The sequence below is a fragment of the Xyrauchen texanus genome, chromosome 5, assembly GCF_025860055.1.
Source record: "Xyrauchen texanus isolate HMW12.3.18 chromosome 5, RBS_HiC_50CHRs, whole genome shotgun sequence".
NCBI classification, from domain to species: domain Eukaryota; kingdom Metazoa; phylum Chordata; class Actinopteri; order Cypriniformes; family Catostomidae; genus Xyrauchen; species Xyrauchen texanus.
The window spans coordinates 8,713,660-8,741,239 of record NC_068280.1 but is presented as its reverse complement, the minus strand read 5'-3'; the positions used below and the strand labels follow the sequence as shown (position 1 = coordinate 8,741,239).

The following is a 27,580-nucleotide window of genomic DNA, read 5'->3' as shown; positions in this document are numbered from 1 at the left end:
CATAATTTCAAATCACTTACGAGCCACAGCACTATAATACAAATGATCGGGCTACACTATTTTAAAAAGCATCTGCTATCATGTACACCAATAAAAGATGATCGAGCCAATGAGAGTACGTTATGGCCGGGGCGACACATGTAGTCACGCCCTAATGCGTTGCCCCGCCCCGCCCCGTTCCGCAAGCTGCAGCCAGGGATACAGCCGCTAGAGGTGAACATGTTTTTCCCTCCGCGGCCGCTAGAGGTCAGTCTTAGGCGCTGTTTCTCCCCCTGTGGCCGCTAGAGCGCAGTAAGTGGCGACATTCGATGGTGCTGCTGAAGTTTTCAAGATGTCGCTAGAGCAGAGACTCTCACGAATCGAGGAGAAACTCAAGCAGGAAAATAAAGAAGCCCGCAAACGCATCGACCTGAACATCGACATGAGCCCGCAGCGGTCGCGTCCGAGGCCAAGTGAGTTTGTGTGATGATGAAGGAATGATAGTGGTGTGATGATGACGGAGGGATGAAACACAGCCTACATGATATAAACAAACCGATCAAATCCTGACACTTCACTCACATTCTCTCTAATGATTCTCTATTGAAGGTCCGGATGACTCAGTTTTATCAGGGGTTGACCTACAGACTGTTTTAAATGATCCATAGGTTTAGTATTGAAAATATATAAATAATCTAAAAATCTGGCAATCAGATCACTAGCGTTAGCCTGGTGGCTAGCAGTGTTTAGCAGGCCCTTATACTCGCAGATCAGTCTGTATGTGTCTCTCTCTGTATCTGATACTCGCATATCTGACTGTCTATCTGTCTGTTAAGCTGTTTGTGAATCTGTCTGTCTGTCTGTTTCACACAATATCAGGCATAGTGTGGAAATACAATCATCTAGAGATGTTGTTGCTAATTGTTTTGTGTTGTAAATTACAATGGTCACAGTCATGGCAGTCTTGTGAAATTGCTGGTTTGTTTGCTCTTTGGGTCTCATGGAGTGTCCTTGTCTGTTTTAAGGGGAAATACATGTTTTCTTATTTTTTTCCGTTATTAAATTGCTAACAACTTTTTATTTTAAGAAGACAGACATGTCAGATAGACTTGACTTGCCACTGTTAACCTATACATTGACAATGTGTTATTAATTGCCATAATTGATATTCTAGATTAATATTCTTGAATATCAGTGATACCCACTAAACCCAGTTTAGAAAGAATCCCTGCACTGTAAAGTACTGTTTACTTGTCAATTTCAGTCTCGTGATGGCCTGGGTTTTTTGTTTGTTTTGTTTATGTCCCAACATCTTTTAATTTCCCCCCTAATCATAAGTACGCTTTTTTATTATTGTTATTTATTGGAACCGATTTATTTTTTTAAGTCACCAGAAAAATTTAATTAGCACGTTTCTGTTTTCTCCTCACAGAATATCATGTTTGCCTGTGAAATGTATGACATTATGAAAGAAAATTAGTTCCATATGTGGACTTTATTATAATCCAGATCTTGCTTTTTTATGTTTATGGCCAGAGATGTTTTGCCTAGTAGACTAAAGGGTGTAAATTGAATTCCAACTGTCCATCCTGGTCCATGGTCAGGAAAGACTACAAAAAAAAGCAGTAGAAGTGAAAGCGATCTGCGAACTTGCTTTGGATTCATTGTTGGATTCATTAGATTCAATTAATTGTTGAAGTATATATGAGATTGTGAGTTAAATAATTAGAGTGAATGAATCAGCTGGATGTGTGTGTTGGCATTGGTATATTTATTCATGAAAGTGGCATTCATCTGATCTTAATGTATATTCAGGACATTAATAACGTGAAAAATTACTATTACAATTTGGAAAACAATTTCAGAACTTCTTAAACTGCTTCAAAGTGTTCTCATCAAAAAATCCTCCACGTGCAGCAATGACAGCTTTGAAGATCCTTGGCATTCTAGCTGTCAGTTTGTCCAGATACTCAGATGACATTTCACCCCACACTTCCTGTAGCACTTGCCACTAGGGCTGGGATAAACAATTAATTTTAAACGATTAATTTAGCGATTATTTTTTCCGATGCATCGATTAATCTAACGATTCATTTTTCCAGTCCGATTCGATTTCGATTCGATTATCTCCCCATTAATTGACTAATAGCAATTTATACATGTTGATTTACATATCTGAATGAAAAAAAAAAATGAATTCCTTAACATTGCAATATATGTTTATTGCTCTTAAAATCCCAAAATAAAAGACTATACAAGTGAAAAGTAATGCATTCTTAGTCAGAGGTAGCATTCAGTAAAACCTTGAAGCTTTGAAAACACATAGGCCTAGCTTACTGAAAAAAAGTGCATCTTGTAATTCTTCTTTCAGATTAAAATAACAACAACTTGATGTCTAGCATTCAATAAAAAAATAAAAAGGTCACCCAAAATACTTGTTTAGAGCAATTGAAAGAATAAAGTAACCAATGTAAACTTGAGGGATTTAAGCTAATACAGTAGTGCTTTTCCAACAAAAAATAAAAATTAACAGCAACCGTGGGAGCCAGCAGACTGTCATGGCGTCCTTCCTGAACCAACAGAATTGAACATTTATGTTAAAAACACATAGTCCTAGCTTACTGAAAAAAGTGCATCTTTTAATTCTTCATTCACATAAAATTAACAACAACATATAGTAGTAATACACTCTGCCACTCAAAATTCAAAAATAAAATTCAAGTAAAAGTGTACAAGAGCAAAATAATGCAGGTCACCCAGCCACCCTTTCTTAGAGCTATTGAAAGAATACAGTAACTATTGTAAACTTGGGGGCTTTAAGCTAATACAGAAAGTGCTTTTCCAACAAAAAATAAATAATGAAAATAAACATTCAGAATTCAACATTTATGTTGAACATACTGAAAAAAAGCATCTTCATTCACATGTAAATAACAACTTACAATCTGACACTTTCCTTTCACCTTAAGAATACTGTGTGTGTGTGTGTGTGTGTGTGTGTGTGTGTGTGTGCGCGTGGCGCCTCTTCAGGTGCTGGTGCATTGGCGTGGTGCTAGAATGGAAGGCCATCTCCATTTTGCAAAGACGACATATCACGGAATTGTTTCCTTTAATTTAAAAGAATTCCCATACTTTAGAGGAACGAGTGCCTTGCACTTCTGATAGTCTGAGGAGCCACTCGTGTTGCTGCTACTCTCCGGTGCCGCCATCTTTGTTTTGGGTCTGACGAATCGACGCGCATATTTTGCGTCGACGTATTTTTTGCGCGTTGTCCCAGCCCTACTTGCCACAGTTATGGCTGTCTTGTCGCAAAGATCAGTGGGGTTAAGATCCATAACACACTTTTCCAATTATCTGTTGTCCAGTGTCCTTTCTTTGCCCACTCTAAACTTGTATTTTTGTTTTTCTGTTTCAAAAGTGGCTTTTTCTTTGCAATTCTTCCCATAAGGACTGCACCCCTGAGTCTTCTCTTTACTGTTGTACATGAAACTGGTGTTGAGCAGGTAGAATTCAATGAAGCTGTCAGCTGAGGACATGTGAGGCGTCTATTTCTCAAACTAGAGACTCTGATGCACTTATTCTCTTGTCTATTTGTACATCTGGCCTTCCACATCTCTTTCTGTCCTTGTTAGAGCCAGTTGTCCTTTGCCTTTGAAGACTGTAGTATACACATTTGTATGAAAGTATTTTATATAGCCTTTATTCTTCAAAATCATGATTGACTGATGAGTTTCTATATAAAGCTGTTTCCTTTTTGCCAGTTTAGAAGTTGAGTTCTGAAGTTTTTTTTTTTTTTTCAAATTCTAATAGTACATTTTCACATTATTAATGTCCTGACTATACATAGTTATCAGATGAATGCCACTTTGGTGAATAAAAGTACCAATTTCTTTCCATAAGTGCAAAATCTGTACATTATTCAAAAATTTTGGCTCCCAGTGTATATCCTCCTGAGACCCTGTGTGACTGCTGTGTGCATTTCCCATTTCTCTTTTTGATTTGTAACTAACAGCATCTAATAAACAAGCAAAAAATTCTAGAGCAAATAAAAATGTATGTCTACATATGTGGACAGCGAGACCACATTGTGAAATTTTAAATAACACTAAGCTATAGAAAGTCAGATATATTTTTTTTTATTATGTTTCCAGAATTGTTGGTTATTCATGTATTTGAAATGTTACAGACATTGCAGCTGATTTTCTATAAAGTTGAGTAAATTATTCTTAATTCAAAGTAATGACCAGCATCATCCAATCACTGCCAACCATGTTAAAATAAAATGTTGCGTTTTAAAATTCTGAATCTATGCACTGATTATCATTGTCCCATGACTGCCAAACTTGTTGAATGGTTCAAACATCATCTGCTGCCTGAAACTGAACTTTTGTTTGGATTTTAGGATTGAATGCTCTTGGCTGCATAGAGAGCTATAGGATGCTTCCTTGCTCTCTATTTAGTGAATGACTTAAACTCCAGTGGTCTCAGTACAGTTAATAATGTACCTTATTTTCATACTACATATGAAAAAGCAAACATTTTCAGCTTTTGGATGAACCCATTTATTCTCAGTCTGAAAAAGCACAATAAATATATAGGAATGCGTTTATTAATGTTAATGAATAAAATCATATTGCAGAGATAACAAAATTAAACATAACAAAAAGTATATTAAAATGAAGCCAAATGACCCACAGATGTGTTTGAGTTTAAAGTTATTTAAAATAACTAACATGTTTTTCTACTTTTGAGAAAATGCAGTGCCAGTGTCCACATATGTAGACATCGTGTTTATCAGCGCGCTGATGTGCGATATGTGACAGATTTTTAAAGCGGCATATCAAATGAAACTAGAGATGCTACTCTTTACAACCAATTAGGTTTTAATAAAACAAACTAAGATATTTCTTACCAGAGGCACATATGTTGGCGCTGCGTCCGTAGGAGCGCTTCAAGGAAATCAACAGCATGCTGTCACATGACTCGGTGCTGCAGAAGTTCACCCCCAAAATGACAGTCTAGAATCTTGTGAACCGTATTCAGGCAGTTTTTATTCATTTGAGTTATGCATATTGTATAGCGAAGCCAAAATACAACGTCCACACATGTTGATGCAGGGTCGCACGAGGATACATATGTCATTCTTTTGTAGATAATTGTGATTAATTGCAGATGTTTAAAGTGCTGAAGTTTGACTATATATGCTTTTTCCTGTCAAAATGTATTTATTTCCATCTTAGGAAAGAAAACAAAACCGTATGTAACAATAGAATTCTTTATTAACATCTTCCAAACAAACCCGTCCACCGTATAAAGATAGAAATGCAATAAAATAGCACCAATTTGGGTAACATTAAACATTTCCCGAAGTCTAATTGAGAGTTTGACTAATTGAAAGAACTAGTACCCCACCTAGGTTCCATTTACATTGCAATGGGCATTAAATCTCTTAAACTCTCATCCTTCACAATATTTATCAGCAGGCAGACTGTGGCTATCAGCTTCCTACAGAAATTGTGATGCTGTGTTCATGATTCGTGTCAATGTCCAATAATGTCCAATGTTGACTTTGAATTCCACATGAAAAGCGCTTGGAGACAAAAACATCTAATTCTGCATTTTGGTGATACTTAAGACTTGGTGTGCTTCTGTGGTAATTAAAATGCACCTTCCATTTGAAGTACCATCTGGGCTTAATTAATATGTACATCAAATAGCGTTAAAAGCGCCTTTCTCCATCGCTTGATCATTGTGTTGTAAAGTTTGTGCATCAGTGTACTCCAGGCAGGCACATTACAAGGGTTCTGCCCTACTAACAAGTGTTTATGCTGGTTTATGCTGTATTAAGGGAAATTCATTAGTCACAATTAACTGGGTGGCTGTGGCTCAGGTGGTAGAGTGGGTTATCCACTAATCACAGGGTTGCCAGTTCGATTCCTGCCCCACATGACTCCACATGCCGAAGGGTTCAGTGTCTTGTACAAGACACTGAACCCTAAGTTGCTCCCAATGGCAGGCTACCGCCTTGCATGGCAGCTCTGCCGTGTGTGTGTGTGTGTGTGTGTGTGTGTGTGTGTGTGTGTGTGTGTGTGTGTGTGTGTGTGTGTGTGTGTGTGTGTGTGTGTGTGTGTGTGTGTGTGTGTGTGTGTGTGTGTGTGTGTGTGTGTGTGTGTGTGTGTGTGTGAATATGAATATGAATGGGTGGGTGAAAGAGTCACAGTGTAAAGCGTTTTGAAAACCACTGAGGTTAAAAAAAACAAATACTCTTGAAAATTTACACCACAATTCATGTACATTTAATGGCCTATTGATAAATCTATTTTTGATGATGGAATAATAACGGAGGACCGCATGTTGAGTAGCGCTGAGTGTATATTTAGATGATGACCATGCTGAAGGGGAGCATGTCTGTGTGCATGTCAAAATGCACATAATGTTTGAATGTGAAGAAGGAAGCAGTGATTCCTGTAGGTAGGTAGGTAAGTGTGTGTGTGTGTTTGTGTGTGCGGGGGTTTGATAGTAATGAGTGTGTGTGTGTGTATTTTCTCTTCTCTGTATCTAGTCATCGTGATCCAGCTCAGTCCAGCTCCTGCCCCCTCCCAGCGCGCAGGTACCATCATCACTACATCTATGCTGCATCATCCTCTCTCTCTCTCTCTCTCTCTCTCTCTCGCTCTCTCTCTCCACCTTGCAGGTTACATCTCTCTTTTGTCCTCTCATCTTTCTCAGGCTCCTTCCTCCATTTTTTATTATTCTACCACCGGTCATTCACACAGCATTCTTTAATTACTCTTTCATTTACATTAAAAATAGGGATACACTTACACAAAATGTGTGTGCCGATACAGTATCTGATCACTTAGAACAACATCTGCCAATACCGATACCGATAGTTTTGTGGTTCTGCTTTTTTAAGCTACCTTGTTTCAAATCACTTATACACACATTTGAAAGAAATTTAAATAATAACTTTATTCTCCATGTCTTGAATTATTTTCAAAATAGCATTAACATTCTTCAATCACGTTAACTGAATTTTGAAAGATTGTTTTTTAGTTTTCCTTCATATCATTCATTCTTTTATTCCTCTTTCCATCTGCTCAGCAGATCAGTGTGTGAGCGTGTGTGAAAGAACCATATGTAGGATTAACTTGTTTTGCTACGAGATCAGACATTATGCATGATGTGGCTATAACTGCATGGCCAGATTGCGAACAAACGCGCACAAACTCTACACATGGTGTTCTGCATTCAGTAACTGTAGGTTTTGAGCTTGTTTGAGGCCAGACATTATCTGAGGCCAAACTATTTTTTTCCTTTTCACTCGGCTCTTTCTCAGCTCTCTGTCCGTTCTTTCCACAATCGTTTTTTTTTTTTTCTTCTGGAATAGACTGCTCTGTCTTCACCACAGATGTGGATTATGGCCATGCGGGTGCCTGTGTTTGTGTCCAGCAGGTGTGTCTTGAGCTGTGTGTGGCCGAATTGCCTGACCTTTCTGACTAACACAAGCTAACTGATTATCTCCCATGAGCAGGGTTTCCCGAGGAGGAATCAGAAGTTCAATGATCTATGCTTTCTTTATCTTTTATCTTATTTGCGAAATATTTACAGGAGTGGTCCGTTTATACAGCTCAATTATCAGCACAATTTGAAATTGTTGTTCATCCAAAGCGTAGTACAATTTTACAGTTCTCTGCTCCAGCAACAAATTGTCAACAACAATATTAAACGCTTAGATTTGCATGGTTTGGTGAGCGAATGTCAAATGTCACCTGGTGGTGGCTGCTTGTCTCTTATTAGCCCCGGTGCATGCTGGGAATGCTAACACTAACTCCAGTGGCTGGTTTTCACTGTTTCATTGACAGTGACTTCTGTATACAAATATGTCTGATCTTGGCATGTTACTGATGTAGCCTTAGGATTTTAAATTTGTGACGCAGGTCATTACATAACAAGGATAACAAGGGGGCTCTTTTTTATTTATTTATTTTTTTAAATAAAGAGATTCTGAGAATGAGAAAATGACTGACTGAATTTCTATGGCTTATATAGACTACAGTAGTTGAACTTTGTAGTAGTGCTCAAAACAGATAGCTCCTGACAACTAGGATATAGGGATGAATCTCATTTCTATTACTTTAATGCAGAAAAAAGGATCATCACTGTAATGCAAATTAATTACTGTAGTGTAAAGTTAAATTGTTAGAATACATTTAATGTACTTAATTTATACTAAAATAATACATTTATTGTATTGTGGCCTGATGGGTTGATTTATGTTTTTTAAATGAGCATAATAGCTGAGAATTGTGCTTAATTGTCATGAAGAAAATACATTTCCAATGCAAAAAATAATTTATGCAAAATATAATTAGGTTTATGTATGTGTGTATATATATATATATATATATATATATATATATATATATATATATATATATATATATATATATATATAAGTGGTTTTCATTTTTTCATTTGATTTTGGAGTGAAATATGACCAAGTTATTGCTTTGTGAGATTTACCTGTAGAAGAATACTAAGAGTCCTGATCTAGAATTAGTGTCTGCGTATCTCATATCAGACATAAAGGAGTGAATCTGGATTCTGGGTGGTCTCTTAATTTGGGATGCTTTATAAACCGTGTTCCCAGTAAAGACCATCAATTCACTGACTTTCTGTTGTCTTAGTCTCATTCTCTCCATCCTTCCCTCTGGTCTTTTTTCATAGCTCTGCAGTTACCGCTAGCCAACGATGGAGGAAGTCGCTCATCCTCTTCTGAAAGCTCACCTCAACACCCCTCATACCCTAGCAGATCCCGACAAATGCTTAAGCTTCCCACCTCACCTTATAGCCAACCGAAGAGCCTGGAGAAGTATGTCAAACACACACACACACACACATATGGAGCATGAGCTAGTGGTGAGGGAGAGTCAGTGTTTTAATGCATAATATTTTTTCTTCAGTGCTGAAATCGATCAGAAGCTGCAGGAAATAATGAAACAAACCGGTTACCTGAAGATTGACGGACAGGTGAGAATCACCATTTCCAGCTTTCCTTTGTAGATCCTGTAAAGTAAGGCTGTCAACTAGGAATATTCTTTGAATTAACATTTTAAATTTGGATGTGTGCCAAGCACTTATGATCTCTTGGGCTAAAACAGACACATTGTAATGAATAAAACAGAACGCGGGTGCCTCGAGATAGACCAGAGTGTAACTACTGTGTGCATTTTCCATTTCACTTTTTGATTTGTAACTAGTAACAACTAATAAACAAGCAAAAAAAAAATAATAATTGTTTCTAGAGTAAATAGTTTACCAAAAATGTGTCAACATGCACTACCTTTCAAAAGTTTGGGCTCATGATCTTAAAAAAATCTTTTGATCTTAAGGCGTATACTTAAATGTTTGAAATTAGATTTGTAGTCAAAAATAAAATTGTGCCAACATTTTAATTTATTTAATTACAAAACAAATTTATATATATATATATATATATATATATATATATATATATATATATATATATATATATATATATATATATATATATATATAAAAAAAAAAAAAAAAAGTTTTTGAAATGGATGACTTGGGCCGAATAATTAAGAAAAGCAGCCACTAAGTGCCCAACATATAGATGGGAACTCCTTCAATACTGTTTAAAAAGCATCCCAGGGTGATACCTCATAAAGGTTGGTTGAGAAAATGTCAAGAGTGCATTTCTGCAAAGTGTGGCCACTATGTAAAATATTACATAGATTTGATTTATTTTGGATTTTTTCACAACATAATTCCCATATTTCCATTTCTATTATTCCATAGTTGTGATTACTATTATTCTAAAATGTGGAAAATAAAGAATAAGTGACCCTAAACATGGTAGTGTATGTGGACATTGAGACTTAGTTGTGAAATTTTAAATAATACCAATCCATAGAAAGTCTGACTTTTTTTTTCATCAAATTGTCTGTTCTCATGTTTTTGAGACATTACTAAAGTTACTTCAGAAATTAGCATAATTAATTCTGATTCAAAGTAATGTCCAGCATCATCCAATCACTGCCTTCCTTGTTAAAATAAAATTATACATTATAAATTCTGAATCTATGTACTGTTTACCATTTTCCCCTGTCTGTCAAACATGTTGAGTTGTCCAAACATAATCTGCAGCCTTTTAGTAATGAATGTACTCACTAAATAGGGAGCAAGGGAGTATTCTCTAGCTCTCTGTTCAGCTGAATGACTTAACCTCCAATGTGCTGTCTGTCTGCACTGGTCAAAAATGTTCAGCTTTTGGATGAACCCATTGATTCTCAATGTAAAAAAGCACATTGAATATAGAAACGTGTTTGCTAATGTTAATGAATAGAACCATATTGTAAAGTGATAACAAAATAAAATATAACCAAATTTATATTAGAATGAAACTAAATGTCCCACAGATGTGTTGATGTTGAAAGTTATTCAAAATAAATAACTTTTTTTTTCTTTTTCTTTTTTGAGGGGATAATGTCCCAAAGATCATATATGAGGACATCATGGTTATCAGCGTGAAAAATGTATAATTTTCAATGCAAAAAATGTAAAGAGGTTTTTTACCAGAAGTACTTTTGTTGGCTCATCGCCTTTAGAAGTGATGTGGGGCGTCAATAGTTTAACCCTTCAATAACATTCTAGAGCAGGGCTCTTCAACTACATTCTCACGGATGCCAGATTATCCAGATGAAATCTTGGCGGGGGCCAATTGTTTTTACGTAATTATCTTAGCTAATACTTTCATCTCAAGTAACATGATACTTTAAAAATATCCTTAATACTGTGCATTATACATATTAAAATGGTCACAGGGTTTTCACTATTCCATTTTCTCTATAAAGTACCATCCTGTTCAGTGAGAAAAAAAAATGTCTCCTGCAAATATTGTGAATTTGCACACAATAGCCACTGCAGGAGCCAGATTTTTGTGTAGGTAATTATTGGCAAAATATGAACAAACTGAGTTGATACTGTTCGTGATTAAGAGGGCTGATTCACAGCTGTATAAAACCTGTATATATTATAATTCTTTTCCAAGCCCTTCAGAGCTTGAACAGATGAGACACGATCATTTGACACTTCAAGAATATTGAATAAAAGCAAACATTCAGCACATTTTCTTTGAACATTCAGTTTTCGTAATCGTTTGCTTTTGTTGCCTAATGTGTATACAGTATGTGCTGACAACATTTCTGTCACAACTGCGGTGATCATTTTATACATCTGTAGATTTTAATGCACTCCACACAACTAAGCAGTTTTATATGAATATATTGGATTGAAATAGACGCTATAAAATGCTCACCTAAACGGTGTAATCCATGTTTAGCAAAGCTTAAATGCACGCTCTGGTCCGCACAACTGATGATGGCTGAATGCTCTTCCACGTTCCAATGAGCGTTGTTAAACTCATCGCTGATTGCTGAGGCTCGAGTCTATGAACACTGAGTTTTGCACAGAAAGGGATCTGATATTTCAGATGGTGAGACAATTTGATGAAAAATTAGTTGGAGGGCCAGACAAAGATGATTGGCAAGCCGGATTTGGCCTCTGTGCCGCCAGTTGACTAGCCCTGGTCTAGTGTGTTGTGAACAATATTCAGTTGGTTTAAATTAATTGAAATTATACGTTGCATATAGTGAAGCCAAAATACAACGTCCATGCATGTGGATGCGGGGTCGCGTAAGGGTAAAGTTTGAGTTTCCTTTTAAATTGACACCGTGTATATAAAATACAACTTAACTGCAAGAGACACTGAAAAAAAAAAATCGAGACAATGCGCAATGGTCAAAGATGTCCATCAAGCGCATGCTTGCGTAGAAAAAGACAGGTGTGTTCAGAGAGAACTGCCCTCAGATGTGGAGGTCTTTAGCAGTTAGGTCTCGCTGCATAAGAATTAGGTACATCCACACAACTGTATTTAGTTGAAAACACTGTGGTACCGCTGGTATTATGAAGCTTGAGTCTGTGGTAGTACTATGGCACCGGTATAGGATACTGTGCAACACTAAGTTAAAATAGAACCATCTATTGAAGCGTTTCTTTTCTTATTTTACTTTTTGTACTTATTTAAGAATATGACCAGATTAAATCTTTGGACTTGTTCATTTTATGCACATTTGTTAACAGCCAGATATGTTCTTTGCAATAAACAAAAGCTAACAAAATAACACTGTGATAATTAATTTGGTTCATATTAATATGTTGCGCCCTCTTGTGGACGTAGGAGACAACGTTGATTAAGAAATCAGATGTCTTGTAGATTTGTCCCCCTATCTGAAATAATATCTTAAAATTTTGAATATAATTTTAATTTTGGTTATATTTCAGTGAAAGATTTCCTTTCTCAGCCCTTTTGACAGACCTACTCTGAATATGGTATTTAAAAAAAGTGCCAGACCTCTTCTTTGTGTTATCTAGCGTTATCCCGCAGAGGTGACAGATCTGATCAGCGAGGGAGAGATCGGCAGTGGAACATGTGGACAGGTGTTTAAAGTTCGCTTTAAGAAGACTTGCCATGTCATCGCTGTCAAGGTCAGTTAAGCTTTCTGTCTCTCTCTTCACAGTCTCATATCCCTGATAATTAGAAGAGAATACTTAATAATCATCACTGGCTTCTGGATGGGAATAAATTACAAGGCCTATTAAATCACGATTCTTTTAAGATTTCCAGTGTAGCTGCTCACCTAGGTAACATGAAAAGCGTTTAATCAGGCTTGAAGGTTCTTTACTGATCTCAGATCAGCTTTTGGATGCTTTTTTTTTATGATGGGATTTTGTGTTCATTTTATTTGTCTAATTGAACTTTTCTTGTAAATATGGAGTCATTAAAACAGCAGTGCAGCTCTGGAGTAATTACTGTGTTTTTATCTGCAGCAAATGAGGAGGACAGGTAATAAAGACGAAAACAAGAGAATCCTTATGGATCTGGATGTGGTGTTAAAGAGTCACGACTGTCCATACATCATCCAATGCTATGGTGCTATAGTCACCAATGTGAGTAGCACACATACACACACTTATTATCTGTGCAGTTTTACTGCTTTTTCCAAGTCCTATGCTATGCTGCATCAATAACTGTATTCTTATTAATAATTTAGTTAATTCAGTCATTATTATTTGTTAAATATGCATTATTTGAAGAATCAGCTCTCTTGGGTCTTGATGGTAAATGTTTAAGTATCTTGAATGACTTCAGATCTCAAGGTCTCTCTTCTCCTGTGCAGACGGATGTGTTCATTGCCATGGAACTAATGGGGACATGTGCAGAGAAGCTGAAGAAGAGGATCCAGGGGCCCATACCTGAGCCTATTCTGGGAAAGATGACCGTGGCGGTAAGTCTTCTTTATACCAGTAGTTCTCAACCTTTTTCTGACGAATACCCCTTTACTTCATTCTCTAACCCCAGCCACTAATATTGCATGTTTTGTCCCACTGAAATTCTCATTCTACATTACAGCATTGATTTTGAGTTGATCAAAATATTATCATCTGTATTGAGGACATCTCGCTCTCTCTCTTTTAATTTCAGATAAAAATCAAGATAGTTTTATCGCCCAGCCCTATTGATATCATTGCATTAATCTCTTACAGCAGCCCAATAAACTCAGTGATAGATAGCTACATTATAGGCACATAATCTGGTATGCAGAAATATGAAATTTACCTCAATATGTTTCTTAAAATTTGAGGCAGGATTAATGCTGATATCTGGCTTGAGCAAGTTAAACTCACATGACACAGTCAAGCAATTTACCTTTTTCACTGGGAAAAGCCCTTTCAGGTGCGGCCGTGATGTTTAGGTGTTAAAATGTGTTCTACAGCTGCTGTTCACATTTTTGTACGTGTAATTTGATGGGAGTCACGAGACTCTCCCTAGCCAATCATGTTGTTTGATTAAAATAAAATCAGGACAGGGAAGTAGCGAACACAGATGGAGGGAAAATAGCGCAGAAAAGGTATTGTTACAGAACTTAAAATGTACTCAAGTAAAAGTATAAAATGTTTAAACTACATAAAGTACATTTCCTGGGAAAAACGAATTGCAGTAATGAGAGTATTTGTAATTCGTTACTTTACACCCCTGGTAGCAAGACCATAGTAAGCACATGGAAGTATGGATCTTCACTACTATGGTTTGATGTAACAATTTCTATTGCACAAATTTAGCCATTTTTGTAATTACAAAGAGTAGGCCTACCCTAAACAAATATAAAAGTAATAAATGCAAAATATAATCATTAAAAAATGTATGTTCCCTTACTCCCCTAATGTAGCCTATGATAAATTTAATAGAGCTGAAGTAGTGAAATGATAATATTTGAATGCAAACAGGAACTTGATGATATTAACGCCTCCCATTTGTAACCTAACGCCCACCACCACTAATTTGCTCTCAGCACCCCCTGGTATCCTTTGAACACCCCCTGTTGAGAACCACTGCTTTTACTCTCTTGTTACAGCAAAATTCAAAATGACCTCTTCTCTGCCATGGCTTGGATGGCACCTCATATTTTCCTCAAATAATTAATGTTTCACAAGGTGAAGAGTGGTTTTCACGAAGCACTGCTCCAATCTTTTTTTTCTCTCTCTCTCTCTCTCTCTCTGCTGCTCTTTCTCACTCTGTTTATCCTTAATATAGATTGTGAAGGCTCTGCTGTACCTAAAGGAGAAGCACGGTGTGATCCACAGAGATGTAAAGCCATCAAATATCCTGTTGGATGCCAAAGGGCAGATCAAACTGTGTGATTTTGGCATCAGTGGCCGACTGGTGGATTCTAAGGCTAAGACTCGAAGTGCTGGCTGTGCTGCTTACATGGCGGTGAGCACACAAACACATTCTCTCACATACGTTCAAAGGTGCTGAATGCGTACGTCAGACTGAGCCTCCAGCTATTGTTGGAGAGGAGAGAGTAGATTTATAGATTCAATTAATGGAGGGGGATTATTAGGAGGCAATGATTGATACGGGCCAATTGGGGAATTTGGCCAGAACACTGGGGTTATGCTCCTGGGAAGTACCCTGGGATTTTTAATGATCAAAGAAAGTCAGGACCTCGGTTTAACATTTCATCCAAAGGATGGTGCCTTTTCACATAATAGTGTCCCCATCATTATACTGGGGTATTAGGATCCAATTTTATAACTTTGCAAATTTATTAAAAAGAAAAAAACTGAAAATCACATTGACATAAGTATTCAGACCCTTAACTCAGTACTTAGTTGAAGCAACTTTGGCAGCGATTACAGCCTTAAGTCTTTTTGGGTACGATGCGACAAACTTTGCACACCTCGATTTGGGGATTTTCTGCCATTCTGCTCTGTCAGGTTGGATGGGTACCGTCGGTGGACAGCCATTTTTAGGTCTCTCCAGAGATGTTTGATTGGGTTAAAGTCCGGGATCTGGCTGGGCCACTCAAGAACATTCACAGAGATGTCCCTAAGCCACTCTTGCATTGTCTTGGCTGTGTGCTTAGGGTCATTTTCCTGTTAGAAGGTGAACCTTCGGCCCAGTCTGGGGACCTGAGCTCTCTGGACCAGGTTTTCATTCAAGATATCTATGTATTTTGCTGCATTCTGCTTTCCTTCTACCCTGACCAGTCCCACAGCATTATGCTACCACCACCATGCTTCACTGTTGGGGTGGTATTGCGCAGGTGATGATGGGTACCTGGTTTCCTCCAGACATGACGAATTGTGTGCCTTACCAAATTATGTCCAATCAATTAAATTTTCTACAGATGGACTCCAGTCAAAGTGTAGAAAAATCTTAAAGATGATCCAGAGAAATTAGATGCACATGAGCTAAATTGTAAGTGTCATAGCAAAGGGTCTGAATACTTATGTCAGTGTGATATTTCAGTTTTTCATTTTTAATAATTTTATCAAAATGCAGTTTTTTGCTATGTCATTAATGGGGTATTGGGAGTAGATTGATGTGGGAAAAAAGCATTTTAGCATAATGCTGCAACATAACAAAATCTGAAAAAATGAAGGGGTCTGAATAGTTTCTTAATGCACTGTAAATATGATAACATGATTATTGATGAAATTTGCACTTTTATTTTTTCAGTCTAAAACAACAGAATTCACGTTTTAAATGCATGTACTATATATAATGGAACATTACAATTTCATACTATGCATATGTTGGGCAATTCCACGTAAATGTTAACCACATCAAGGAAAAATAAAGTTTAAACAAAAGGAACAAAAACCCCTTTTAAATTCCTTCAATATAGTGGTTTAATGGATAATGCTGTCCAGACCGCTAGAGGGCACTGCTTGCTCACACAGCACTTGCTGAAGCGCTGAATGCAGAAATGCAGCCTTTTAAGGTAAATATAATCATGCAAGGCCATATTGCGATTTCAGTCTTAATGCAATCAATCATGCAGCATTAATAGATATCATACCGATGCCTCAGAAGTCAAAGTTTGCTGGTTTCAAAGGTTTTTTTGGGATGTAGCCTATAGGTAAGTGCCATTTTCACTCAAAGTGTCAAATCGCAAGAACAAGAATTAATAAAAATTTTAATATTACACGTTCTTAGGAGTGCCAACCCTTCTACATATTGCGGCCATAATTATTTCTGGATTGTGCATTTAAATTCACTTTTTACAAAGTGTGTTACTAATTAATTATATACCAGATTGTCTACACCTGCTGTCGTATTGGTCACTCCAGGTTAACACACAAGTTTTTAATATTAGGAGAAGATTCACCAACATGTACCTTCTGCCAGAATCTATTATCCCTGAAACATGTTTTATTAGACTGTACTGGTCTTAACTCCATGGGAAACCTTTTTTATTTAGTCAGCACTCGGGAAGAAATTTTTAACAAAGTCAAACTGAACGCAATTTTAGAGTTTTTAGGAAAAATTTATATTAAAAACCTGTTATAGAATTCCTTACAAATTTCTCGCCATGGAAATAGCCATAGAAGCTGGCATGGCGTTAAAAACACGCAAGCAAACAAACAAACTAATTAATTATAAATCAACCATTATTCATACCGTTGTTTTCATGCTTATTAGCAACATACAGATGGTTTTAATTTGGTCGATAATTGGTCGAAATATATCGGCAGCCAATACATCGGTGCATTCCTAGTTGTACCGTTGACACAGTCACAGTGCCGAAGAGCAGCGTTGCGTTTTCTCACAAGTTGTCAAACAAAAGTAACAAAATAGCACCATCAACTGGCAACTGTTATGAATTTTAATATGCCGTTAAACATAAATTATCTGCTTCAACAACTACAACATGCAAAATTATTGACCAGCAGAAAGCACATCAAAGTCTTCTGATTGGCTGATCAAAGAATTTGACAGAGGCACATGGCCATATTTTGAGGTATCTCAGGACACTTATGCCAGTGATATCTTTCAGGGAGTAGGAACATTTTCTGCATGCCATTTCATATAAATCGCTTACAGCACCTTTAATTACACATTTCCTTTGCATATTTGATTTTGGATACACTGATCATAAGACAGATGTATCACCTATCTGCTTGAAGAAATTGAAGTTATAGTGGCATCATGGATGATGCTATTACAGGCATTTCTGTTTTACTCTGGCAGCATTTACCACACGTTAATCTTCATAATCTCTTATGTGTTTCTCAGCCTGAGAGAATAGACCCTCCAGATCCCAGTAAACCAGACTATGACATCAGAGCTGACGTTTGGAGTCTTGGTATCTCTCTGGTGAGTTTCTTCTTCCTTTTGTTGGTTGTTATGCATCCAGCAGTTGGTCGCTATGAAAAATTCAGGGATTTGCTCATGTAGTCATTAACTGTGGAATTGAAATGTAATTAAAGTGCTGGATTTCAAAACACCATCTTCTTGAATTGCTATTAACAAGTATCTATATACCTTCCTGGCTGTAGGTGGAGTTAGCCACGGGACAGTTTCCTTACAAGAACTGCAAGACGGACTTTGAGGTTCTCACCAAAGTTCTGCAAGAGGACCCGCCGATCCTTCCTCTCAGCATGGGCTTTTCCACTGACTTCCAGTCCTTCGTCAAAGACTGGTACATCCAACCACAAGTTTTAGCTTCAGAAAAAGTTCAGACGATCTTTGATTTCTTTCTGGACACATTGTTGGAGGCATATTTGTATTCACACAACACAAGTGTACTTTGGTTGTATTTGTTTGTGAATTTTGTATAGGCCTAATTTTTTTTGTCTCTGCAGCCTCACAAAGGATCATAGAAAAAGGCCAAAATACCACAAGCTGCTTGTAAGTGTCAGTCTTCCAACTGAACTCCCATTTTACTCCCCTGCTCTTATTGTTTGTCCACATGTAGAGTGTCTTTAAAATAGAATTACTAGGGCTGTCAATCAATTAAACATTTTTATCAAGGTAATTTACACCTTATATTCCACCTAATTAATTGAATCGCATATAAATATTTGCCGAAATAGACCCCAAAATAATCCCCCCAAATAGAACAATTAAAATGATTATTCAAAATAAATGTTTTATATATATATATATATATACACACACACACAGTATCTCACAAAAGTGAGTACACCCATCACATTTTTGTCAATATTTGATTATAACTTTTCATGTGACAACACTGAAGAAATGACACTTTGCTACAATGTAAAGTAGTGAGTGTACAGCTTGTATAACTGTGTAAATTTGCTGTCCCCTCAGAATAACTCAACACACAGCCATTAATGTCTAAACCGCTGGCAACAGAAGTGAGTACACCCCTAAGTGAAAATGTCCAAATTGGGCCCAAAGTATCAATATTTTGTGTGGCCAACATTATTTTCCAGCACTGCTTTAACCCTCTTGGGCATGGAGTTCACCAGAGCGTCACGGGTTGCCACTGGAGTCCTCTTCCACTCCTCCATGACGACATCACAGAGCTGGTGGATGTTAGAGACCATGTGCTCCTCCACCTTCCGTTTGAGGATGCCCCACGGATGCTCAATAGGGTTTAGGTCTGGAGACATGCTTGGCCAGTCCATCACCTTCACCCTCAGCTTCTTTAGCAGGCAGTGGTCACCTTGGAGGTGTGTTTGGGGTTGTTATCATGCTGGAATACTGCCCTGCGGCCCAGTCTCTGAAGGGAGGGGATCATGCTCTGCTTCAGTTTGTCACATTACATGTTGGCATTCATGGTTCCCTCAATGAACTGTGCCGGCAGCACTCATGCAGCCCCAGACCATGGCACTCCCACCATGCTTGACTGTAGGCATGACACACTTGTCTTTGTACTCCTCACCTGGTTGCCGCCACACACGCTTGACACCATCTGAACCAAATAAGTTTATCTTGGTCTCATCAGACCACAGGACATGGTTCCAGTAATCCATGTCCTTAGTCTGCTTGTCTTCAGCAAACTGTTTGCAGGCTTTCTTGTGCATCATCTTTAGAAGAGGCTTCCTTCTGGGATGACAGCCATGCAGACCAATTTGATGCAGTGTGCGGCGTATGGCCTGAGCACTGACAGGCTGACCCCCCACCCCTTTAATCTCTGCAGCAATGCTGGGAGCACTCATACGTCTTTATCCCAAAGACAACCTCGGGATATGACGCTGAGCACGTGCACTCAACTACTTTGGTCGACCATGGCGAGGCCTGTTCTGAGTGGAACCTGTCCTGTTAAACCGCTGTATGGTCTTGGCCACCGTGCTGCAGCTCAGTGACAGGGTCTTGGCAATCTTCTTATAGCCTAGGCCATTTTTATGTAGAGCAACAATAATTTTTTTCAGATCCTAAGAGAGTTCTTTGCCATAAGGTACCATGCTGAACCTGCTCCCCATTCACACCTGAGACCTTGTAACACTAACGAGTCACATGACACCGGGGACAGAAAATGGCTAATTAGGCCCAATTTGGACATTTTCACTGAGGGGTGTACTCACTTTTGTTGCCAGCGGTTTAGGCATTAATGGCTGTGTGTTGAGTTATTTTGAGGGGACAGCAAATTTACAGTTAAACAAGCTGTACACTCACTACTTTATATTGTAGCAAAGTGTCATTTCTTCAGTGTTGTCACATGAAAATATATAATCAAATATTTACAAAAATGTGAGGGGTGTACTCACTTTTGTGAGATACTGTATGTATATGTAATTAGTAGCACTTAATTAACACATTAAGTATTTATTTGTAGTTGACCAATATGTATTTTTTTAATGTGTGATGGTCAATATAATATAGGATGGTCAATATAAAGATGACCTAAATAGCAAATAAGACATCTGCAAAATTGCTGAAGTTCAAGTAAAACATTTTTTACATTATATATTTTCTCACAGTTAATTACATTATTTATATAAAACAGAAAATGTGCTTCATTGATACTTTGACAAGGCTGTTGTCACAACACTTTTGAACTGATACAAGGAAACAGTTCTATTAATCAGCTGAACTGAAATTAATTTAGGCTCACATTGATAATCTTAAAATCAGCAAATATCAAATTAACCAACCTATTCGATATAATGGTCCATCACTAATTCACACCTTTAACCAATTCTTTGTGTGTTTTCCCATAGGAACACAGTTTTATCCGACGTTATGAGGTGTCAGAGGTTGACGTGGCGGGTTGGTTTCAGAGGTTGATGGAGCGCACTGAATCTCCACGCAGCAGCCAGTGCTTCAACCATCACCAGCTCCACCATTCTCTCTTCAACAGGTAGCCAGACGGAGAGAAAAAGAGACACGGAGGGAGAGAAAGAGACAGAATGATGTGATGTTGATTTAGAGACGGGCAGATAAAATGTACATTTGAACGGATGCGAGGAGTGGATAAGGACAGATTGTGAAAGAGAGAATGTAAATATGGGAGTTTGACAGATTGACAGACAATCCTGAGCAGGTTCGATGTACAGTAAATTTGAAATATTTATGTCCTCATCCACCCATCAAACAGGTTGGACCATCATGCTTTCGTTGGGGGCCGTTCGGACCGAATACTGAAAAAACAGCAGGGCTTGACGCAATGGTCAAAAACGTCCATCTAGCGCATGTTTAAGTTTGAATGGCCCCTTACACACTCACTGTGACATACATGCACACACACATTTACAATAACACACTGTTTCACATAACCTACAAGCATTTACCGCTATAAAATGTTTAGCCACAAGTATATATGTATTCCTCGCTGCACGCAGTGGGATCTACAAAATGCTGCACTGGGAACTTCACTTCTGATTCCGCTCAGTCCATTCAGTTCAAAATCAGCACGTCTTGAAGTCCTCCATATAGCCCCTTACTCAGGGACTGAACAGAGTAGTCAAACAACACTGTGCAATGATGTGCGTGAGTGTGTGTGTTTTCCGTTTATCAGTCTTCGCGTTCAGTGTGTGGCAAGTCTTCACTTTCCTGTAAAGTTTGAGAACAATTGTTCACAGCCATTCAGTAAATCTAATAGAAACTAGGGAGCGATTTTATGATGTATGTTTTATAGAAATGTTCTTTTCTGAGCTTGCAAGCATCATCAGTTATTTCAGTAATTGTTACATATATTTAAAGAATTAGTGATTCTTAGTAGTAGAACTTTTAATCCTTGAAGCTCAGATTGTTATAATTAGTTTGGTCTGGAATTTCATGTATGAAAATAGATATATTGGTGAAGGGAGAAATTTTGTATTTAAAAAAAAAAAAACGAGTGGTTGACCGATTCTAATACTGATATCTAGAGAGCATGGTGGCATATGGATAATTATGATGAAATGGCTGTCGGCATATTTTGGACCTAGGCGAAATGACAACTTGACAAAATGGCCAAATAATAGGCGATTAATAGGTCTGGCCAATATATCGGTCTATCACTAAATAAAACACACAAAAAATTGGTACAGATTGTGTAAAGTTGTGCACAGTGCACACCTCAGGTCGATGAGTGTTAGAGATATGGCGAGAGTTTAACAGAATTCAGTTCTGTTTCGGTCTTAAGAGTGTCTGAGGAAGAAACGGCAATTGGCCACCAGAAGAAAAGATGAGAGATGTTGTCATAGGCACTCCGAACACTTTTATGTTTTTTGTCTTGTGTTGAGAGACAAGCGGGGAAGTTTTTGGAGTAATCAGAGGGAGAAAGCAGGTTATTTTAGTGTTGCCTCCATTTCATTCTCATGGACCGTTCTCTTTTCCCATCAACATTTGAGTTCCTTCAAACAGGGTTCAAACCTCAAACCAAAGCTTTTTTTTTTTTTTTTTAAACACTTTTTGACACAGGAGCACTGCTTTGTTTTTCTGCCAAGCTGTTGTTCTCAGTGGATTTCAGCACTTGTTCGTTGGTCGCGCTGAAGATGTTCAGTGACTTTCACAACCAAAGCTGTAGAGTTTGAGATTCACTGCTTTAAAAAGCCAAATCACCACTAGAGTGACAAGAGAGAAAAATGCACAAATGGGCTTGGAGAGAATCGGAGGGTAATTGTATGTTGAGGCAGGAAGGGACTATGGTGTTTAAAATTTTTTTTAAAAAAGACTGTGCAAAGACTATTGAACGTGGCAGAGGAAATAACAGACAATGATAGGTGGAATATGGAAAGTATGAAAGATAGACTGCATTTAAGTCTTATAAAAGTAATGGCTTTCTTTTTGAGATTGTTTTGTGTGTAGGTCTGGTGAGGTTTTAGGGTTGAGCTGGAAGGTGTTGGTTATTTCATAGATGTTGTGAGCTGGCAGGACATTATATAAAAGCTTTGAATTGTATTGAACCAATGTACCAGTTCTTGGTACATTTGTTTGTTAATTAGTTTGTGTTGTTTTGCATCTTACCCTTTTGTTATCCTTGAAACTTTTTTGTATTATCTGCTATTATTATTATTTATTTATTACCTTACTGCTGCTACTGATTACTTTAGATGCTGCTGTCAATGATTTTATTCCCAAAGGAAAAGTTTTTTTCTAAACCAAATGCATAAAACAGTGTAATGTCTATACATTTACCAAATACGAGAATGATTACTGGTGGAGCGTTGGAGGAGCTCATGATGTAATCCATTAAGAGGAAAAGAGAGAAAGCAAGAAAGTGTAGTCATTTGAGAATATCTATATCTTAATGGTTTGCTTTTAAAACTAAACCACTATGCTGATTCAGACAAACGTCACCGCTCACTATGGGCAACTAATAATGACAACAAAATTATAGACATCAGCTGGTAATATTTATATATATTTGAGGTAGATTTTCCATATTACACTATTAAATGTCGATCATGCGGGTAGATATTTTTGTAATTGTCTTCCTGTGATCATCCTGAGGTGGATGGAGTCATGTTTTTAAAATCCGACCACTTTAGTCATCCATTAATAAGTTTGAATATATTCCCCATATTAAATAACTTGATTATAAACAGGGCCACACTGAAACTCTGTCCGCAGACTTTCACAGAAATCTGCAGAACGGTGATCATTCACAAAGTTTTACGTATTTCCCACCCATTCGTGTGCATTTATTAAATATGTAATATCAATTTGATTAGCTTTCAGCTACCAGTACTTCCATTTGCAGTACAAAGCTCAATTAAACACATTTTATAATGTTTAAAGGTGCACTTATTTTTTTTAAATACACTTTGACTTGACACCTAGTGGCTTGGATGCAGCATCATTCAAACACAGTAGTTTTCAGTTTCAGATGCCATTGTAGACATTCACCTTTCATAGATTAATCCATGAGTGGAAGTGTCAAATAACAGGGCTGTTGCTGAGATTAACATGTAACAATAACATGAGGGGATCCTTTCCATGTAGAATAAAACCGCTTTTATAAGGTAACAGATATGACTGAGTCTTCATCTCATGTGAGTGCTCATGATTTTATAAACATGTGTTTCAAAATTACTATTAATTTCTTTGAAATGACTGAGTTCACCTTTAAATGCATGGTACGCTCACATCATGTCATATTTATTACCGTAATTATGAGATACTTGCAAAAAGCCGTTCACGTCTTCATAGAACTATAGAATTCTATAAAAGCTCAGACTTCACAATGAATTACTGTAAAAAGAACCAAAATTGCAGCGGCATCAACAGTTTCATATTTTTTTCAACAAACATATTTCAGTTTCATATGCCATTTTATTATTGGCCGTGTTACCTGGAGAGCTTTCTTTATTCTTTAACATTTTGCAAGAACATAAAGAGGTGCATTAATGAATTAATAGTGATTACATATTTTGCTGTCATTAAAAACAAAACCATACAATGATCCTTTTTGGTGTTATGAGCGTTGCCGTAGAAACAAACATTTTCAGTCATAGATCATGAACTGCAGCAAGTAACATTTTCATACCGTCTTCTCATAATTACAGTAATTCTGACCGGTTGTGAAAGCAACCTCATTCTGCAGAATTATGCAAATTTTCCTCCAAAATCAGCACAGAAAATGTGAAAAATATGCAGATTCTGTCTAATTCTGAATCAAATGAATCTGAAGGAATCAGAAACCGTATGAAACACTTGTTCCGTTTTTCCAACACTACATTAGTAACAGTGCTGTTGCTATTTACCTCCCAGTAGTTTCTTCACTCCACAAATATTTTTTCACAAGCCAAATAGAGCCTATAACTGAACTTGCCATCAACATAACATTGATTTCCTGTTAACTCATAACATGCTGTTGAAATTCATCTCTGGTTCCTGCCTGTCTGTCCGTCCGTCATTCTCTCAGTAGACCTCATAGATATAACTGCAGCATTACACACCAAAGGTGTCATCAATAAAACAAATTCAAACCAGTGACGTTTTTATTATTGATATTGATGTTATATTAGCTGATGCTGGATTGTTCTTAGCTGAGGAGGACCTCAAGTGAGGCAGGGAATATGCAGCTTCATGTATGTAAATGTCTGTGAGAGAGTGATCGGTGAGGTGCTGGTGTTCAACAGTCCAATGCCATTCTGATTCTATCCCTCCTCCACACACTTTAATATAGCTCTTCATTTCAGATTTGGACACGGCACCTTAGTGGTCTGTTATCGGCAGTTCCTCACCCTTCACTGTTGTATTGCTGACCCACACACACACACCTATGGAAATATGGCTTGAGATCCTTATTTTCTTGGTTTATGCTTGTTTTAATGTGTACTTCTATTCACTGTTTTCTGGCACTACTGTATTTTAATTTATCTTTATTTTGTAATGATTCTTATGTTTTACTATTATAAGCATCACTCCTGTGGGTGTGTGTGGCAGCATCACTGATATTTTTGGAGTGTTAGCTTAGGCGTGTACATTGCATCATGGAAAATTGGGTCTTTGTTAAATATAAGAATTGCTGTTGTTATTATTTAAGTTATCTTAAGGATGGCCCACCTGTAATTAAACCAAATACTCACTATGCAGTCACTCAAATCAAGTCAATTTGCTTTTTCCGTTAACTTCTGTATATACACAACTACTGGAGCCACAGGGAATTTTAAAGGAATATTCCAGGTTCAATATAAATTAAGCTCAATCGACAGCATTTGTTGCCAAATATTGATTCCCACAAAAAAAATATTTTGACTCGCCCATCCATTTCTTAAAAAAAAAAAATAAATACAAATCGAGGTTACAGTGAGGCACTTACAATGGAAGTTTAATGTGTTGTTTAATTTATATTGAACCTGGAATATTCCTTTTAAGTCTTGTTGTATCTCTTTTTCTCCAAGACAAGTGAGTGAATATCATGTCCTCAGTTAGTGCGAGAGAGAATTTTTGATCAATAGTGTGAGAAGTGTTTTCTTTTTATTTTGACAATGACATATTTAAGGATTGTATTGGGGTAGGGGAAGGGTGGGTTGGGGGTGTGTTTGGGGTCAGATGGGGTTGGTTGTTTCGGGATTACTTTGTCCAGTGCTGTAAGTATATCAATTGCATGTTATTATCTCTGAAGTAACTGCTGTTGATTTTACACATCGTTTTGGGTTGGAGGGAGGGGGTAAGGGAGACATAAAAGTTGTATCTTTATTTATGATTTTTACAAGCATATATAATTTATATATATTCTGTTTTTTTTTTCTTCCAAAAAATATTAATTGTGTTAGAAAAAGACACACTTTTGCCATTTTATATCTCCTGACATTGTTTTGATCTGCATATGCAGAATTTTTACTTTTATTATTATTTGCTGATTTCATGCTGTTAATAATGTTGTCATTTATATTGATTCATGAACTTTTTGTTTGTTTTTCATCCATGTTGTATTTGCGTTTGGTTGATCTACAAAAGAGTGCTACTAGAGGCATAGTGTCTTCAGCTGTTAGAAAAAAGTCTGTAATTTTGTATTAGTTTTGGTACTTTTTGTTTTCAATTTTACATTTTTGATAACCATTTTGCTTATTATTGTAATGATTTCTATCATATTCAGGGTGAAAATCACACCAAATTAAGAGAAATGCTCCTTGAGAAAAGAGTTATATTTCAAGGTGTTTCACAAGTGTTTCTTGGGAATGTTGCGTCAAAGGTGTGTCTTTTTCTGTTGAAGCCAAGCAATCCCTTTTCACCCTCTGATGTATTTTTATTATTATTTTATTTTTGCTGAATGGTTAATGTCTCTTTGTGGAAATCTCTATTCGTAGCTGCTGTTGCACTGGAGGGTTTTTTATATTATTTTTTGATGTGATGGAATTTAGAATCGTTTAGTTCACAAAAGTGTTTAAATCTGCTTATTTTCTCTTTGATGAAGCAATTGAGATGCTGTCAAAAGCAATGGTTGTCAATAACTTGTGTGCTCCATTATTGTTTTCTGGCATATGGATTTACAAATGTTATAAAATATAGACATTATGATGCAACATTTTGCTCTCTTTTGGGGATTAGTTTGATTTAAAGTAAGATTTTTGGTGTGAAATGTAAAAAAAAGTGCAGTAAGCGATTTTATTTTTTCCCCATAGAAAGATATGCAAAACAATTTTCTTCTCCCTGAAAGATATCACTGAAATAAGTGTCCTGAGATATCTCATCTGTCTCTATGAAATCACTAGACATTGTAAACGGCAAACTAAAATGTGTCTCTGACGCTTTCTGCCTGTCAATCATTTTGAGCGTTCGAATAGTGCTGTTGTTGCAGCGAGTTGTTGAGGCTTAATGCTATATTCGGATTCATAATTTATCAGTTGAAGGGCGCTATTTCGCTACTGTTGTGTTTGACCACCGAACATGCTTTGTGTTTTCAACTGTATCTGTGCGGTGTTTTGGACAGAGGGGCGTGGCTAAATCAACGGCTCAGTCTCGTTGAAGTTAGAACGGCTAAAATCGTTTACAGCACCTTTAAATACTACCGCTAAGAACGAATATAACTTGGCTTGTCTTTGCTGTTTTTTTTATTATTTATTTCTTTTCTGGGTACCATCTTAATTTTAGCCTGGAACAAAAGCATCCCCCATTGTTGTGTTGTATTGTATTGAGACACAGCAACACAGTTTTCTCATTGTTTTAATGTTTTTCCCCCTTCCCCACTTTTCTTATCTAATTATTTCAAATGAAAGAAATGCCATTATATTGTGAATACCTCAGGATTTTTTTTTTTTTTTTTGACAAAAAATTAAAAACTTTTAAAAACCTAAAACAAATATAATTTTGTGTGTG

At 37.0% G+C, this 27,580-nt stretch overlaps 1 protein-coding gene across 2 annotated transcripts; it reads left to right on the top strand.

Moving 5' to 3' along the window:
* The first annotated feature begins 312 nt into the window (after positions 1–312).
* On the top strand, positions 313–27,580 carry LOC127644156 (dual specificity mitogen-activated protein kinase kinase 7-like). Of its 2 annotated transcripts, XM_052127191.1 has the most exons (12): positions 313–452; positions 6,542–6,589; positions 8,710–8,854; positions 8,946–9,012; positions 12,442–12,555; positions 12,898–13,017; positions 13,248–13,355; positions 14,663–14,842; positions 17,654–17,734; positions 17,917–18,059; positions 18,223–18,268; positions 20,551–27,580. In XM_052127191.1, exons 1-12 carry the CDS (start codon positions 332–334, stop codon positions 20,692–20,694), a joined length of 1,317 nt encoding a protein of 438 aa, XP_051983151.1. In that variant the 5' UTR covers positions 313–331; the 3' UTR covers positions 20,695–27,580. The 2 variants fall into 2 exon arrangements, with proteins under 2 accessions (XP_051983151.1, XP_051983152.1); XM_052127192.1 differs by lacking the exon at positions 6,542–6,589.